The sequence below is a fragment of the Diospyros lotus genome, chromosome 13, assembly GCF_014633365.1.
Source record: "Diospyros lotus cultivar Yz01 chromosome 13, ASM1463336v1, whole genome shotgun sequence".
Classification (NCBI taxonomy): Eukaryota; Viridiplantae; Streptophyta; class Magnoliopsida; order Ericales; family Ebenaceae; genus Diospyros; species Diospyros lotus.
The window spans coordinates 37,527,203-37,543,117 of NC_068350.1; the positions used below are offsets into that span (position 1 = coordinate 37,527,203).

Genomic DNA, 15,915 nt, shown 5'->3' on the forward strand with positions numbered 1-15,915 from the left:
GACTCTCATTCAAATGAAAGTCAACTTTCTGATTCCAACGGTAAAAAATTTGTGCGTTACGCAGATCGTCCAGCAGCAACTATATATATTTGTGGCTCGAAATTGTGAGAAGATTTTGCATTTCTGAATATCTGTAAGCTCACTCAAGCTCTCAAGCTCTCTCAACATACTTCCAAGCAAATCCAAGGCTCCCAAGCTTCATTGTCCATTCATCCAAGAGCCTCAAAGCAAAGTAGAGAAGAGCTACACAAGCCAAATCCACATATCTCCATCAATTGAGGTTAATGCAATAATTTCTACCATTACCTTGTACATTTGTGTATGTTAATTGTTTCACTTGTGTCCAAGAGTGGACAAATCTTTGTATTCATTTAAGCTATTGTTGTGAACTATTTTGGTTGCCTAAAACCGGTTAAATCTAGGTGTGTAATAGTTTCCAAGGTGAGCTAAGGGAAAACCTTGGTGTTGGATTTAGTGGAACCCCAAGAGTGGTTAGGTCTTGGGAGAGTGGATTAGGTGTTTGGAATACACCGAACCACTATATATTGTGTGTTGTCCATTGCTATTTATTTTATTGTAGCAATATATCTTGTGGCTTGCATATCAAACACATCAAACAATTTCACCTATACATATTTATACAAAATTAGTTTTCATAAAATCATCTAACAAGGATTTTCATTTTTAAAATAGTTAATTTTTTAATCTCTCAATTCACCCCCCCCTCTTGAGCGACCAACAACATTTTGATTAGACTTCCAAACACACTGCAAAAGAAACTTATGTGGAACCTCCAAGTACAAGCAACGTCCAGGGTGCTTATGCATGTGACCTACCAGTCCCTGTTATAAAATTCTAAAGGAATGATACCAGAAAAGTAGAATAAAAATAAACATATTGCAATGCAAAGAAGGCGGTGGTAACTTGATGTGTATTCATGGAGACTAGTATTTCAAGAATGGTAGTATTTATTATGTAAGTAACATTTTTTACTATATAATAGACATATAGTGGTAAAAGTAGCATTGCCAATGTTCTGTACATTTTGTTCATTCAATGTAGTCATGCCTGTGTCTTATAATGTCTCTGTCTTGTGTCCTTGGTCATTCTGCATAAGAATTCTGTCTAGAGCTTCTGTGCTACCTTGTTATAGCAATTGACATGGCCAGCAGGGAAAAAAGATTTGACTTGAGAAACTAGGTTAGGTAATAAAGCTAGAAAGATCTCTAGAAGTTCAGTCACACTAAGAACTAAGACGAGGATAAGCCATGGCACAAGGAAGGAATATGAAGGTCATGGAATGTAACAGGTGGCAATTACAAAGTCATAATTTTGGATTTATTCTATTCTTATGGATGCTAGTAAAATCTGCTCTGTATAGTGTATTCTCTGCAGTTGATAAAACATGAGTTTAATCAGCCCAGTATGAGTGGAAATGGATTATAGTGCACAATGAGTGAAAGATATAGCTTTTTAGGTGACAAATGGGTGCTTGCACACACGCAAGCACATGCACTCACTGACTAGATAACTAACAATAAAACTGATAATGATTTTACCTTTCCCCAGTTTAGAGAATATTTACCTGAATATAATGGACAAGGGCAGAATTTTCATCACTTGGATTTAGGCCTTCTGCAGGATAGAAGTAACTCATGCCCCTTTCAAGCTTTACAACTCTATTTGTCAAATGCTGAGAAGGGAATAGAGCTAGGGATATAGTCTCAGGACCCCTAAAGAAAACATCTTCAACATACTCGATCATTGACTCTGCTTCATTTGGTTCAATGTTTCCTGGAGGAGTAGTAGTGCAAAAGTAATTCATCAGAAACAAGGATGCCAAAGACCTTGGCATAGACTATATTCCAATAAATATAGAACCTGCAACATAGCACTCTAAGAAGGCCCTTGAGAGCATCAAAGGAGCAAATTTAGAAAGAGTATCAGCTTGAAGATGAGGAAGAACTTCAAGTCCATCATTCCAAGGCCATGCTTGATCCTCTAGAATCAATGAACAATAGTACATAGCCTGCTGATATGGTTGTTGGAACTTGAAATTTTGATAATCCTTTGTCACCAACTCCTACAAGATAGGGACCCAAAAAGATAATAAAATAAATATAAACTATTAAAAGATAAGGATTGAAATATGCATCAACTACCAGCTCCTCACCTAAAAATGATGAAGGAGTTTCGTAATTGTAAATTTACAAGAAAAATAGCAAATACCAGTGAAGGATTAAGATATTACTGAATCCAACCACCTGGATTTGCTCAACATCAATGTCCAAGTTTTATGTTATCCAATTAACTTTGAAGATTTTTCAGCCCCCCCCTCTCCCAAACAAAAAAACCCAATTAAAGCTATGTTTGTTTTGGCATAAAAATTTATTTGTAAAGAATGACTTATGGAAACAAATGGCATGTAACTGCAGTTGACTTTGACGTTTCAATTAAAAGTTAATGACACATAGAGACAAATTTGAAGAAATTGATTTTAGCTGTAATCAGTTGCAGGGCCAGGCCAACAAATCCTTACCTTAATGACAGCAAACCTTTCAGGCTTTACTTCAAATTTTGAAATCTTCTCAATCACTGTTTCCAGTAGGATCCTTAATTTGTGATTATAACCAACCACAGTAACCTAACAAGAAAGGTAAAAAATTACAAGTACAGATTGGAAATAATCAATATTCTTTTTGTTCAGATATGATTTTGCTAATATATCTGATACTTAAACAATTCATTGCCAAATAACTCTATTGAGGGCTTGCTTAGTAGAAGTTTATATTAACTTGCAAGTTTAGAAGGATGAAGTATTCTGAAATTTCACTTGAGCAATCGAGAAGAAACCAATTGTATCACATTCCCCTTGAGATGGCCTTATAGAGCATTTACAGGGACAAATTGACAAACCATTTATTCTGTTACTTAAATGCAGAATCGAAATCTCTTGTGCAACCATCCAAGTTAAAGGGGGGACTAGGTTACATATGCAGAAAACTGTAGCATTTCTAAAAACCAATCTTTATTAATTTGACTAATCTTCAATTTGGTGGCTGTTAAAAGGAAAATTATCTCCTTGCCACACAAGCATGAGGTGCCAAGAAGGGGGCAGCAATAGTGGCACCTATTGCCACAATTTTCATGTTAAAAATTTACACTTGGCACAAGTGCTTAGGCTACACTTGACAAATACTGGGCAGGAAAGCTAACTTGTAAACCCATACTTGGCACATGCCCAAGGTTAGAAAATCCAGTACATGCTGGTGCAAAAATCTATCACATGCTTGAATGGAAGAAAAGGAAAATAGACTAAAAGTGAGAGTGCTAAAAGAGAACTATATAAAGAGAAAACAAGGGAGAAAGTGAAGAAAGGCCGCCTTAGGAGGAAAAAGGTTATGCAGGAAAGAAAAATCAATTTATAGATGTGACTCAGCTACCGAAAAGGAAACATATATGTAGATAAATGTAGCATACCAGCAAAAGAATTCTCAAATAATATTAAGAAAGAAAAGAGTTACCTGAAAACCATTGTCCACAAGGTTTATGGAATAATAAAGACCAGCAACCTGAGCATAATAAGCTGAAAGGAACAAAATAAAAACAATTTTCCTTTATTTAGCCGATTATATGATTTTTATAAAAGGAGAGAAATCCTGATAAGTACATAAGAGCCAAAAGAGGCCCTATATCTTAACATTTCACTCATTGCAATTAGGTTACTCACCATATTCATTCAAGTAATCCATCAATAGACGTGTAAAAATGTCAGTAAGAACTTCTGCTTCAGGTGAGTTGCCAACATAGGGACAGTTAAAATCTATCTTAACATATGCCTTTGGAGTAGAAAACATAGTATCAGGCTTGTACCACAATCTTGAATAGGGTGATTTCCTTAACAAAAGTGGAAGCTTAGCCTGTCAAAAAGATAAAAAAAAAATTCAAAATTTAAGGATTCAATTGCCAATTATGAATAACACAAATCATACCTTCTCTGGGAAATTCTTAAGAGATAAATCAGTAGGAATGAACACATTCGGAGCAGGAAGATGTAGATGTTCACCAGGTGCTGATTCCATCCATTGCTGTAAAAGAATGCAGATATTTTACACAATCATTAATATTTATTCAAAATTCATCTAGTTCTAGGACAAAGCCCCACAGAAAACTCACTGGCACTCTATCCAACTTGTATCCAACAACAAACCTGAATCATGGAACCAGCAATTTTCTCAACAGAGTATGCAGTTCCATACCATGGCTCAATCTTGTCAGTATGTCCTTTAAATGCTGTAGACTCCCAAAAAATTCTGTTGAATAAAGAGGCTGTCGTGATTATGAGAATGTCTAAGAGATAAACAAGTTATTGTGATTGCAAACATTTCCAAAGGGCAATAGAAGAATGGAAATGTCATCCAAACTAGAAATTGCAATTCAATCTAAATAAACAGTTCCCAACCCAAGCCTAATGGGACGGGTTTAGGAAGACCTTATTGAAGGTAGGAACGGGTACAAAAATGAAGACCAAAAAAGGGCCAGGTCGGAAAATGGATAACCAACCATAAACTTAATTAGTTTTAATTTATTACTTTTCCAATACACTCACTACAAAGGGAACAAAATAAGGTACCTCAGGTCCAGAATCCCTAAAATAACAATCCTTCTCTTTGAATTCTAGAGCTCCCTCATGGCTTTCTCAGGTATCCCTCTCCCAATCCCCCCCAAAATAATAAGAATAACAAAAACAACAAAAGAAAAATATCACCCCCCCCCCCCTCGCCCCCCCCAAAAAAACACTGTTTACACAGATTTGTTAAGGGCATGGAGGAGGAAGAATGAAAATGCACTACTCCTGGTGGTAGATAGGTTGATTACTCCTAACTCAATTACTAGATAGATATAAATGTATCATCAATATGTACATAAGGAGGAAGAGAGGGCAGTAAAAAAGATCAAGATACTGATGGCATAACTGAGATATATGATGAGGGTTATGTCTCTTGGGCCATATTTGTTCATATTGTTCATCAATCAAAGCACATTTTCCCTTTCATTATCTCTCTGTTGTCTACCATCCCTGATTCTGTGAAGTTTGATTTGTCATCATTATTGGGGCAGGGATAGGGCAAGGAGCTATGGGGGAAATACAAAGCCAAGGTGTTGGATCCAGAGAGGGTTCTGCCCTGGTCGCATGGGGTCAGGAAGCAAATTCCCAGTAGTAAACCTAACATTTTGCCATTTGCACCCCAAATTTCTATTCAAATATATAACTGGGGACTTTGAATCTAAAGATTTTAGAAATGGAGATGGTAATAGACTTGAACTTGGAATGGGATTAGAAGAGTCCCAGAACTTATGGATAACTAAATATGGGCTTCTTTATCTGTTGTGAGCTTCTGTGAATAGGTGTGTATAATGAGAAAGAAATTAAAGTTATATTGAAAAAAATAATAAGGATAAGACACACAATTTCAAGATTACAATCAATGCCTTCCAGGTTTAATGACAGAAAAGACATTCTTCCTCTGTAAAAGGACCAGAGCTAAGATTGATATCATTATACAATTTTATTTAAATGGCTATTTTGCAGTAAGTGAAGACCAACAGAGTTAATATGCTGATATCATTATACAATTTTATTTAAATGGCTATTTTTCTGTAAGTGAAGACCAACAGTCACAAAAGCAATTGTGTTGAGTTCAAAAAGAGAGGGAAAATCATATAAAAGTGAGTGCCGTAAGTCAAGAATAGTTGTATTTTCTGAGACAGTTGATTAATCTAAAACTCTATTAAATTATTTAATAGAGCTAATATGTTGATAGCATCATATGATTTTATTTAAAGGGCTATTTAGGAATCAATTGAGACCAACAGTCACAAAAGCATTTGTGTTGAGTTCAGAAAGAGAGGGAAAATCATATAAGAGTGAATTAGATGAGTTAAGAACAGTTGTATTTTCTGAGACGGTTGATTAATCTATAACTCTATTAAATTATTGACTGCCAACTTATCTAAAAGCTTAAGCTGTCTAGATTGATAATTTTATCTTTTATATTGTTGCTTAAATTATCAACGTGCCCCCTCACTTGTGGCCAGATTTCTAGCATGGCACCAGCAAAAGGAAGATGAAGAGAAAACAGAGTGGACAAGGGGAAGACAAGAAGAAACTAAGAGAGGGAAAGACCAATAGCTGGATCTATAGAAATCGTTTGTTTTGATAATGGAGGGGAATGTTTATCTGGTGTTCTTCATACCCACTTTCATATGCATGGTATTATTCATCACACTACATGCAGATGCCCTAGCCAAGGCTGTGCCAAGTAATTTATACACAGTTCTGGAAAAGCTATGCAAGAAAGACATATAAACTCATATTAAGGGGGAGTGTTGACAGACTGATCACCGTGATAAAGTGATTACTGTGAATGTGATTAAGCCTTTGTCCCGTTATGTAATTGTGATTACCATGAGATTTTTCTAATGTGTATAAATAACTGATTATGTCAATGAGAGTTCCCAAGCTCTGAGTTCATCTGGCCATAGCAATTCATAGACCAACATTTGCAGGGTGATATTGAACACTAAATAAACCAGTCTGAATCCATCCTAATCACTGTAGCTTAGGATGCATTCCCTAATAAAAAATCCTGAGAATGAGTCCCATTAAGTTTCTATAAAATATAAAAAGAAAGAACTATGAACCAAGTCAGAGGACTTTGTTAGCCAATTTACTCTGAACGGCCAAACCTGAAGTAAATGAAGAGAATTTTGCATCATAAAAAATAAAGCCATGTTGTGTAGAGAACAAATTGAAGTAAGGTACATGTGTCTGTCACATTGATCAAATAAAATAAGTTAAAACATTGAAGTACACCCAGCAGCAATGAACTCACCTGACGTTGATAGGGGTCAACTCATTGAATACAGACTGAATAATGCTTGGGCTGAATTCAGAGGGCAAGGATGAGCCCACCAGCCAATTTTTAGGAGGATACAACTGAAAATAATTAGACATGAACACAGGTCTGAGCAAATCAATTGGTTGTTGAAGGGAAAATACAAATTCACCTAAGTTTCTTGTTGAATTTTTATGTTAAAAGCCTCTCCCAGAAATTAAAAAGAGAAGAGAAAGAAAGAAAGAGATAAATAGAAAGGCTAAAAAAGGGCAGGAAACTGAAAAACAAACGCAAAATAAGAAAAGATATTCAAGTTGTCAATCTATAAATTTATTTAGGGTATAATTCAGTTGGGAACACCATGGAAATTTGAAGCAAATAAGGTTAAACTAAAAGACAAGACCATAAGAATGCATTGACTACACTGGATTGGCCTCACTGCTTCAGCCATTGAGGCTGAGTTTCTTGCTTAAAAACTAAGCACCCATACAACACCATGACACACTAAAAAAAATTTTAAAAGAAAAGGCAGCACATAACATGAAAGCAGATAAATGTGCAGATTTATATTGTACATAACATTAAAAGTTTCTCCTTTTTCACATTACCAACAGGCCCTCATTGTACAACGTGAAATATAGTTACAGGTTCATTTTTCACATGCTACACCTTGGAAAGGAAGAGTGAGTGCAATATTCTTAATATCTATTTCAGGTACCTTTGTTCATAAACAAATTGAAATGCCAGCTTTAAAGTTCTTGAAAGGGAAAGGTCTAAAAGAAGAGAAAGTGATAGATATAGACCATGATTCTTTATTTTATCAAAAAAAAAAGAAAAGAATCATCACTAGGTTCTAAATAGTCAACATATGTATGTTTTTATCTAGAAGCCAAACACTTTCAAGAAGAGATTGTGTTGTGCTGGCAATTATCATTCATCCAACACTTCTATAAGTATTAGATGCTAATCCAAACACAGCCCCTTATTTTTTTTTTTTCCCTTCTTGTTTTTCATACTGCCAGATACTTTATATGCACTTGGGAACACCTTTATCAGTTATGAGGACCCATCGCTTAACAAAATCTGAAAAAAGAAAAGGTGAAACTTTAACTATATTATAAAAACAAGGTAAACTTAACTTTTATAGTACACCCTACTTTTTGGGATTGTTTTGGTTGGAATTTGGGAGGGGTGGGGGGAGTAAAAATATATATAAACTAGGAGAACCGCCTTTTGGCTGCAAATGTTGTACAAAAACAAGACCTGTACATATTCATACTAGGAAAGATCATCTACAAAAATTTACCAAAAACTATCTTGACAAAGGAATCCACATCTACAGAAAAAAGTAAATAAATTAAATAAAATAAAAATAAGGAAATGAAATGAAATGGTTCCTTTAAGAGACTCTCGATAGGTCTTTCATTCCTCTCTCGCCAAATGTGCCACGTGAAGCGCAATGGAATTATCATTCAAACATGACGTTGTAACCAACTCAAGCAAGGCCATTCATCAGTACAAAAGTTCCATCATAACACTTCATCACTTCAGATGTCAGAATCCAAAGAGCAACAAAGAAGTAAGTGATTGGGGAATCTTGGCTTGAAGAATCATTTCCTTCTGTGCATGATATATCTCAATGTATCTCTGATCAACCCCTCTCACTTTGTGGAGCCCACATCATGTTTACCTCATTCCACTTCTTGCCATTATACTATTTATCACCACAAAATGAAAGATTCAACAAGACCCATAATACTCTACAAAGGAAATCAGATGAATATTTATAATTCCCCAACACATAGCCCACTTTGCCTAATTGTACATTAAGCTTCTTAAGTTCCTATTAGTTACTCCATGACCCCCTGCATTAGCCACGTGAAATCATTAAAATGTCACTTTAACCCGTTTCCACTAATCACCATGTTTCATAGACTTGGCGAGGGTACAGGTTGTTACATATAGGATTTATTGTTCCGACACTTGGTGTTCCACTCATGGGAACAAAAAAGGTATTGCAAATACATGGATAAGCTTAGGTGAAGCAACTCTCAGCAGAAAAAGTAGAAATGAGAACTTAAATTACCTGCATATTTGATGCAACATTAACCACGTAATCAATAGGGTGAATTTTGTCCTGGTAATGGAAGACTGTCTCACAAACAGCTGAAAGCTTCATTAAAAATTAATCTTAGAATCAGAGAGATGAGAATTAAGAATTTAAAAAAATGGATATAGGTCAAGGCAATAGCAAAAGAAACTATACTGCTGGATGCTTTCAGATCACCTCATTGAACCATAAAATATTCAGTAAACATGCTTCAGTGAGGAAGAAGCTCAATTAACACCTTGATTTTATTGATTTTTCTGCAACTTAGGCATTATTCATATTCTAATAGAACTGTTTATGCCACAAGGATATTGACTGGAAGGACTCAACTTGATACTGACATCATAGCATGATATCTGTGAAAACAGAATACAGTGACATAGACCAGTGGCAGTCCAATGGCAACAGCACTTGCCCCACACAAACTCTCAGAATGGTTTCAGAAGTTGCAAAGATGAACTTTGTGCAAATCTCTAATGGTTAGATATCCAAGGGTAATCAGGCTCCAGACAGAGACCTAAACCAAAAGAAAGAAAACCTGGCACAATTTTTGTCCTCAACTCCAAGGACATTACACTGAACTGGTGAACTCCTTTTTATGAAAAAGAAAAATGAAGAAGCTTGGAGATGAATTGAAATACCATTCAGTATACCTTTTCCCAGAATAAGCCTGTTAAAGGAGCATCCACCCATTTATAAACATAAATGGATATAACCCCACAATTTACACATTTAGTATCATGTTGGTCAGCAAAATGAACCACACACTTTCTTTTAACCATCATGTATTCTATTTAATAGGAACGTAAAAAAAAACCCAACATCTCCTCAATTGTTTATGCAAATGGAATACAGGTGTTATTATCATTTAAGAAAACCATATACATGTATATTCCTTCTTTCATGACCAGAGCAACAAAATTCAATGACAGTTCAATACTTGACTCGTATAGCCAATTGAAAGGATAGCATGCATCAGCAAGATCCATCAAGTGGACAAGAATGCAATTTCCAACATCTGAGAATCAAAATTTTATTAAAGGCTGGTGCCATATACCTCATCAAATATCCATTTGCAAGGACCAGACTGTTGCAAGAGTTGAATATATTTGAACAGCAGCCCCACAATATCTTCAACATGCTCTGTCACAGTTGAGTAAACCCATATCACGCACAGAATCACTCAGACGAGAAATTATATATTGACTTCCACAGAAGTAAAAGATGAAATTTCTGGTTATTGGATGTATTTGAAAAGTGGCCTCTGTTTTCTGTGGACAAATCTCAAAAAAAGTTATGGTTTGTGAACTTTTATAGTGGCCTATGGACAATTTGGTTAGAAAGAAATCATGTCGTATTTGAAGGAGCTGATAATTCTGGTTTGGATTTTTTCCACCTGGCAATCATGAGGCTGGTGGAATGGATTAAGGGATTTATCTTTTCCTTATGCTGGCTTGCAGTTGTTCTTTTCTTCAGCCCTCTAAAGCAGTGGTGTTGACGGGTTCCCATACATTCAGTTAGATTATTCATTTTTCTTCTTCTGTTCATTCCCCAAGCACTCATCTGGTATGATTGTATTTTTTCAATCTTTTGGGGTGGATGAACTGTTTTGGGGATCTGTTTTTTATGTTTTCTTGTAGCTTTTCTTCTTATAAATAAATCTCTGCCACTCTATCAAAAAGAAAAAAGTAAAAGATGAAATTTAAGCTTTACATCCATGTCAATCTATGTAAAAAAACAGAAATAAACAAATGATAGAACTTTAAGCTTTCCATCTGTATTTATTAAACAGCAGGAAGGGGCGAGGGGTTGGGGTGGGGGCGAGTAAAACACTAACCATGACCAGCTTCAGTGAGATCAATAAATACTTTGAAGAAAGAGAATTCAAGGGTCCAATCTGATTCACCAGCTGATAAACTAGTAGCCCAACCTGCAAAATTCAAAAAGAGTAACAACTCTAACAGACTTGTCTTGACAAAAGATGACCAGAACTAGAGTTTAACATCAAAAGCAAGATGATGATATATATATATATATACATACACATGAAAAGGGCAACTCCTAAGAGCCATAATTACACATTCCTCAACTACAATACTCTATAAAATCAACAAAGTTCACTAACTAAACCATTGTTCCAACCAATGTTACCAGAAAATGATAATGCTTAGAGATTTCCAAATTTATACTTGCAGACCAAATGAACTTAATGCCATGTACCAGCGAGATAGGGGGAAATTACTGTAATTAGAATATACTAGAGGAAGAAAGTAGCATATTAGAAAGTATGCAGGAGGGGGGTTGTACTTAGTTTGTTGCTGCATTTGGCAGCTTGTACATTCCCAGCAAATGTAAGTGGTTACCCGCACATGGGGGAGATTAGGATCAGCTATATATATGAGCTGATCACTCCTCACCATTATGAATGAATATTCTCTGGAATTTCTGATTTCTCTCTCTCTTTCTTTCTCTCTCCCTCTCTCTTTTCTATCTTCTTCTCTCCCTAAACCACTCTGGTTTCTCCCATTTCTCTCTCGATCCTTCTATTGATCAAGAATTTCAGTCAGATCCTCCAGGAGCTGACAATTTGGTATCAGAGCAGCGCTCTTGAGTGACGTCCAGATCCTTGAAATTCATCGCCATGGCCGATGGAACAAGGATGAAACAAATGGAGTCCCAGCTGCAGCAAGTCACGAAAACGATGGTTGATATGCAAATGCAATTAGGGACTTTGGAATCCTCTGTCGAAACAAGGGTAGAGACCCAGATTAACAGACCGATGGAAAGGTGGCGAGAGGAGAGCCGAGAACAGGGCACTCTATTACAGGAACAAATGCAGGATCAAATGATGGAGTAGATGCATCAGTTCATGAGGATGTTTTCAGCTCAACAGCTGGTAAGACTTTTACCTGAATTTTCTCCTAGGGAGAGGTTGGAGCCAATCGTTCGTGGAGTGGGAATGGAACATCGATTGGTAGGGTCATCGGAGTTTGAATAAGAGTCGGAGATTGTGGGGGACAATACATTAGAAAGGAGACCAGGAACTCAGGCAAATTGAAATCAATAGAGTTTTCCTGCACCACAACTAGAGATCCCACTCTTTGATGGAAGAATCCTAGATGGTGGGTGAAACGTTGTGAAAGAATGTTCACCCTATACCAAGTGCCTAAACAATAGAGGATTACTCTAGCTTTTGCTTACCTAGGAGGTGCTTGGTTTCAAGGGTGGATCAAGGTGAAGGAAGATAGTCCCTGGAGTGTATTCGCAGATGATCTATGTGAAAGATTTGGAGATAGGAGTATGATGGACGTGATTGAAGAGTTTAACAAACTCAAACGAGAAGAGACAGTGTAGACCTACCAACTCAAGTTTGAAGAGCTAAGGTTATTGATGATGGTGCGCAATCCCCATTTAACGGAAGGTTATTTTGTATCAAGTTTTATTAGTCCAATGGTGAAAATGATGAAGCCTCGAACAGTCAAACAAGTGGTCAAAAGTGCTCGGTTACAAGAGCTAACCATAGAGGCCTTGATGAAAAAGCAGGAGGTTCAAATGAAAGGAGTGAGCTCAAGCATTTGGCAGGTGGGGAATAGAGTATTGGGAAAGGATATGGGGCACAGTAACAAGGGTGTCCTGGCATTACCACCTGCAGCCCATGTTCCCACAACATGAGGGAAGTTGATAGAATAGAGGAGTCAGGCTAGGTATGTTATAGGTGTGGAGATAAGTACTTCTCGGGACATAGGTGCAAGCGACAACTACTATTGTTGGAAGGGGAAGAAGATGAAGAAGAGGAAGGAGGAGAACCCTCGAAGGCTGAAGGAGAAGGAAGAGCACTAAAAGGGTTGGCCAACAACAAGATCATTAAGGTAGAAGGAAAAGCACATAATTGCCCCTTAATGGTACTCAATGACAATGGGAGTACCCATAACTTCTTGGATGAAGCCATGGCAAGGAAGCTAGGGTGTGAGGTCACCAGGTCTCACCCTTTTTCAGTGACAGTAGCAAATGGTAGTAAGTTCCTAAGTCAGTCAGCTTGCATAGGGCTATGTTGGGAGATGAATGGAGAAGATTTTGTGGCTAACTTGAGGTTACTGAAGTTGGGGGGTTGTGATGTGGAACTTGGGGCGAACTGGATGAAGGGGGTGAGCCCTATTAGCTTCGATTTCAATAAGATGGAGGTGACTTTTGAGAAAGATGAAAGAAGAAGGACCTTAACAAGTAGCCATGAATCAAGATGTTCAAGAGCAAGTTCTCCCTAGTGGCACAGCTATTCTCCATTCATGCCATGGAGCCAGTAAGGGAAAATCTAGAGCAAGACAAGGAATTGGCAGTGATTGTGAGTAGCCACTCACAAGACTAGTGGAAGGTACATGAAATTGACTCACTTAACATGCTTTTAATTGAGTTTAAGGGCCTTAGGGGTTTCTTGGGATTAATCGATTACTATTGTTGGTTTGTTAAAGATTATGGAGTAATAAGCTGACCCCTAACAGAATTATTGAAGAAGGATGGATTCAATTGGGACTCTAAGGCAGAGAAGGCCTTTTGCAAGCTCAAGCAAGCTATGATTGAAGTGTCAATCCTAGGGCTACCAGACTTCAGTAAGCCTTTCACGCTTGGATGATGTTGCAAACGCTTGGTTCCAAAATTAGAGCTGAAGAAGGGCGGAGTGGAGTTGGCCAGAGTTCGTTAATGGACTCTACAACAAGTTTGGTGAGAAGACGAGGACAGACGTCATTGAGGAGTTCAATAAGTTGAAACAGAAGGGAACAGTGGAGGAGTATTAGGTAAGGTTCGAAGAGCTTAGATCCTTGTTATCCCTCTCACACCCCTCATTGGATGAGGCCTATTTTGTATTGAGCTTCATCAGTGGGTTCGATGAGCAGATCCGCCCCACTATGAAGATGTTATACCCTACTTCAGTGGGACAAGCGGCGAAGCAGGCACACCTTCATGAGAAGGCTTTGGATGCCTTTGTAAAAAGGCACATGCTATCTCCTAAGGGGATTAGAGAAGAAGGTTCCTATGGGGGGACCAGCAAGGGTGGTAACCAACCTTGGCAGAGGGGTGGAGTGATGGTGCGACACCAACCAACCCCACCCTTGGCCAAATCCTTGACCATAGACCAGAAGAGACAACTGGGGCTTTGCTTCCGATGTGGAGAATAGTTGGGCAAAGACATCAATGCAAGAGGTTGTTGTTGACAATGGAAGCCCAAGGAGAAGAAGAAGGGGAAGCAGAGGATGAGGAAGAACAAGGGAAACCAATTGAGGGCAAAGAAGGGGGAGATATCTTAGTGTATGCCTTGCAAGGCCAGGCCTCCCGCAAGGTACTTAAGGCGAATGGGGTAGTGGGGAAGAGAAAATTGGTGGTGTCCATTGATAGTGGCATCACTCATAGTTTGCTTGATAAGGAAACAACCACTGCCCTTCAATGCAACTTGCAGAAGACACCCCCACCGTCGGTCTTGATAACTAATGGGAATCGGATGATGAGCCAATTCAAGTGTGTTGGGTTCAAGTGGATGATGAACGGACATGAATTCTCTGCTGATTTGAGGATCCTAAGGTTGGGGGGGATGTCACATTGTGTTGGGGGTCAATTGGATGTGGACTGTAAGCCCCCTAGTATTTGACTTTAACACCTTAGAAGTCACTCTTGATAGGGAGGGCCAAAAGGTAACTCTAGTGGGGTGCCAAGAAACAGGGGAATGCAAGGCTGTATCAAGAAAGCAATTGTAGAGACTCTTGGAGCAGGGGGGGCACATCAATAGGGCAGTTACATTCCCTATATGCCTAGGAGATGAAGTTGGATCAAGGGAAGGACTATGCTGCAGACAGGCAGAGGAGTGGAGGGCAGAATAAGGCCAAGGCCTTAACACTAACAACCACTCAAGTACTCATATGGACCAATTCACACATTATTAATGGAATTTGAGGATTTATTTGCCACACCTTCAACACTTCCCCCACATCGATTCCTTGATCACTCCATCCATCTTAAACCAAACAATGAACCCATCAACCACAAAGCCTATTGATATTCTCATGTCTAAAAGGCCGAAATCAAGAAATTGATCGAGGACATGTTAGCCAAGTCCCTAATCCAACCAAGCCAAAGCCCATTTTCTTTATTGATCCTCCTAGTTAAAAAGAAAGATGAGACGTGGAGGTTCTGTGTAGATTATAGAAAGTTGAATTCCCTAACCATCAAAAATAAGTTTCCAATACCCATCATTGAGGACTTGCTAGATGAACTCACTGGAGCCCCAATCTTCTCCAAGTTAGACCTTACTTCTGGGTATCATCAATCAAGATGAACCCCAAAGACTGCCCAAAAACTGCCTTCCAAACACACCAAGGACACTATGAGTTATTGGTAATGCCCTTTGGACTCATTAACGCACCTGTTACTTTCCAAACTTTGATGAACCATATTTTTGCCCCCTACCTCAAAAATTCGTGTTGGTATTCTTCGATGATATTCTAATTTATAGCCCTAACCTAGACCAGCACTTGACCCACCTTAGAAAGGCCTTTCAAATCCTCAAAGACCATCAACTCTATGTGAAAAGGTACAAGTGTACCTTCGCAAAATCTAGAGTGGAGTACTTGGGTCATATCATATTCGGCCATGGGGTAAGCATGGATCCCCAGAAGATTGCAACTATGAAGAATTGGCCTAGAGCTAAGTCTTGTAAAGAGTTGAGGGGCATCTTAGGCCTTACGGGCTATTATAGAAGGTTCATCAGGGATTATGGGGTGATGAGTAAGCCCCTCACCAACTTGCAAAAGAAGAACAACTTTCAGTGGGGACCTGAGGTAGAGAAGGCTTTTGGCACACTGAAGGATGCCATGACTCAAGCCCCAATACTGGCCTTATCTAATTTTTCTAAGGAGATCA

General features: G+C 38.1%; 1 protein-coding gene across 2 annotated transcripts in view; it reads right to left on the bottom strand.

Annotated features, from left to right (window-relative positions):
• The window catches only part of LOC127788505 (insulin-degrading enzyme-like 1, peroxisomal), a 97,963-nt gene that overhangs the window by 20,218 nt on the left and 61,830 nt on the right, over window positions 1-15,915 (bottom strand). For both annotated transcript variants that reach the window (XR_008020410.1, XM_052316863.1), the window contains exons 11-21: window positions 10,847-10,939; window positions 10,067-10,152; window positions 8,986-9,072; window positions 6,897-7,000; window positions 4,211-4,313; window positions 3,993-4,088; window positions 3,731-3,920; window positions 3,525-3,586; window positions 2,540-2,644; window positions 1,882-2,083; window positions 1,586-1,794 (exon numbers count right to left, since the gene is read on the bottom strand). Coding sequence is in view for 1 of the 2 variants with exons in the window: in XM_052316863.1 (XP_052172823.1) it covers window positions 1,586-1,794; window positions 1,882-2,083; window positions 2,540-2,644; window positions 3,525-3,586; window positions 3,731-3,920; window positions 3,993-4,088; window positions 4,211-4,313; window positions 6,897-7,000; window positions 8,986-9,072; window positions 10,067-10,152; window positions 10,847-10,939 (1,337 nt within the window). In the remaining variant the exon portion in view is untranslated. The remainder of the gene's footprint in view (window positions 1-1,585; window positions 1,795-1,881; window positions 2,084-2,539; window positions 2,645-3,524; window positions 3,587-3,730; window positions 3,921-3,992; window positions 4,089-4,210; window positions 4,314-6,896; window positions 7,001-8,985; window positions 9,073-10,066; window positions 10,153-10,846; window positions 10,940-15,915) is intronic.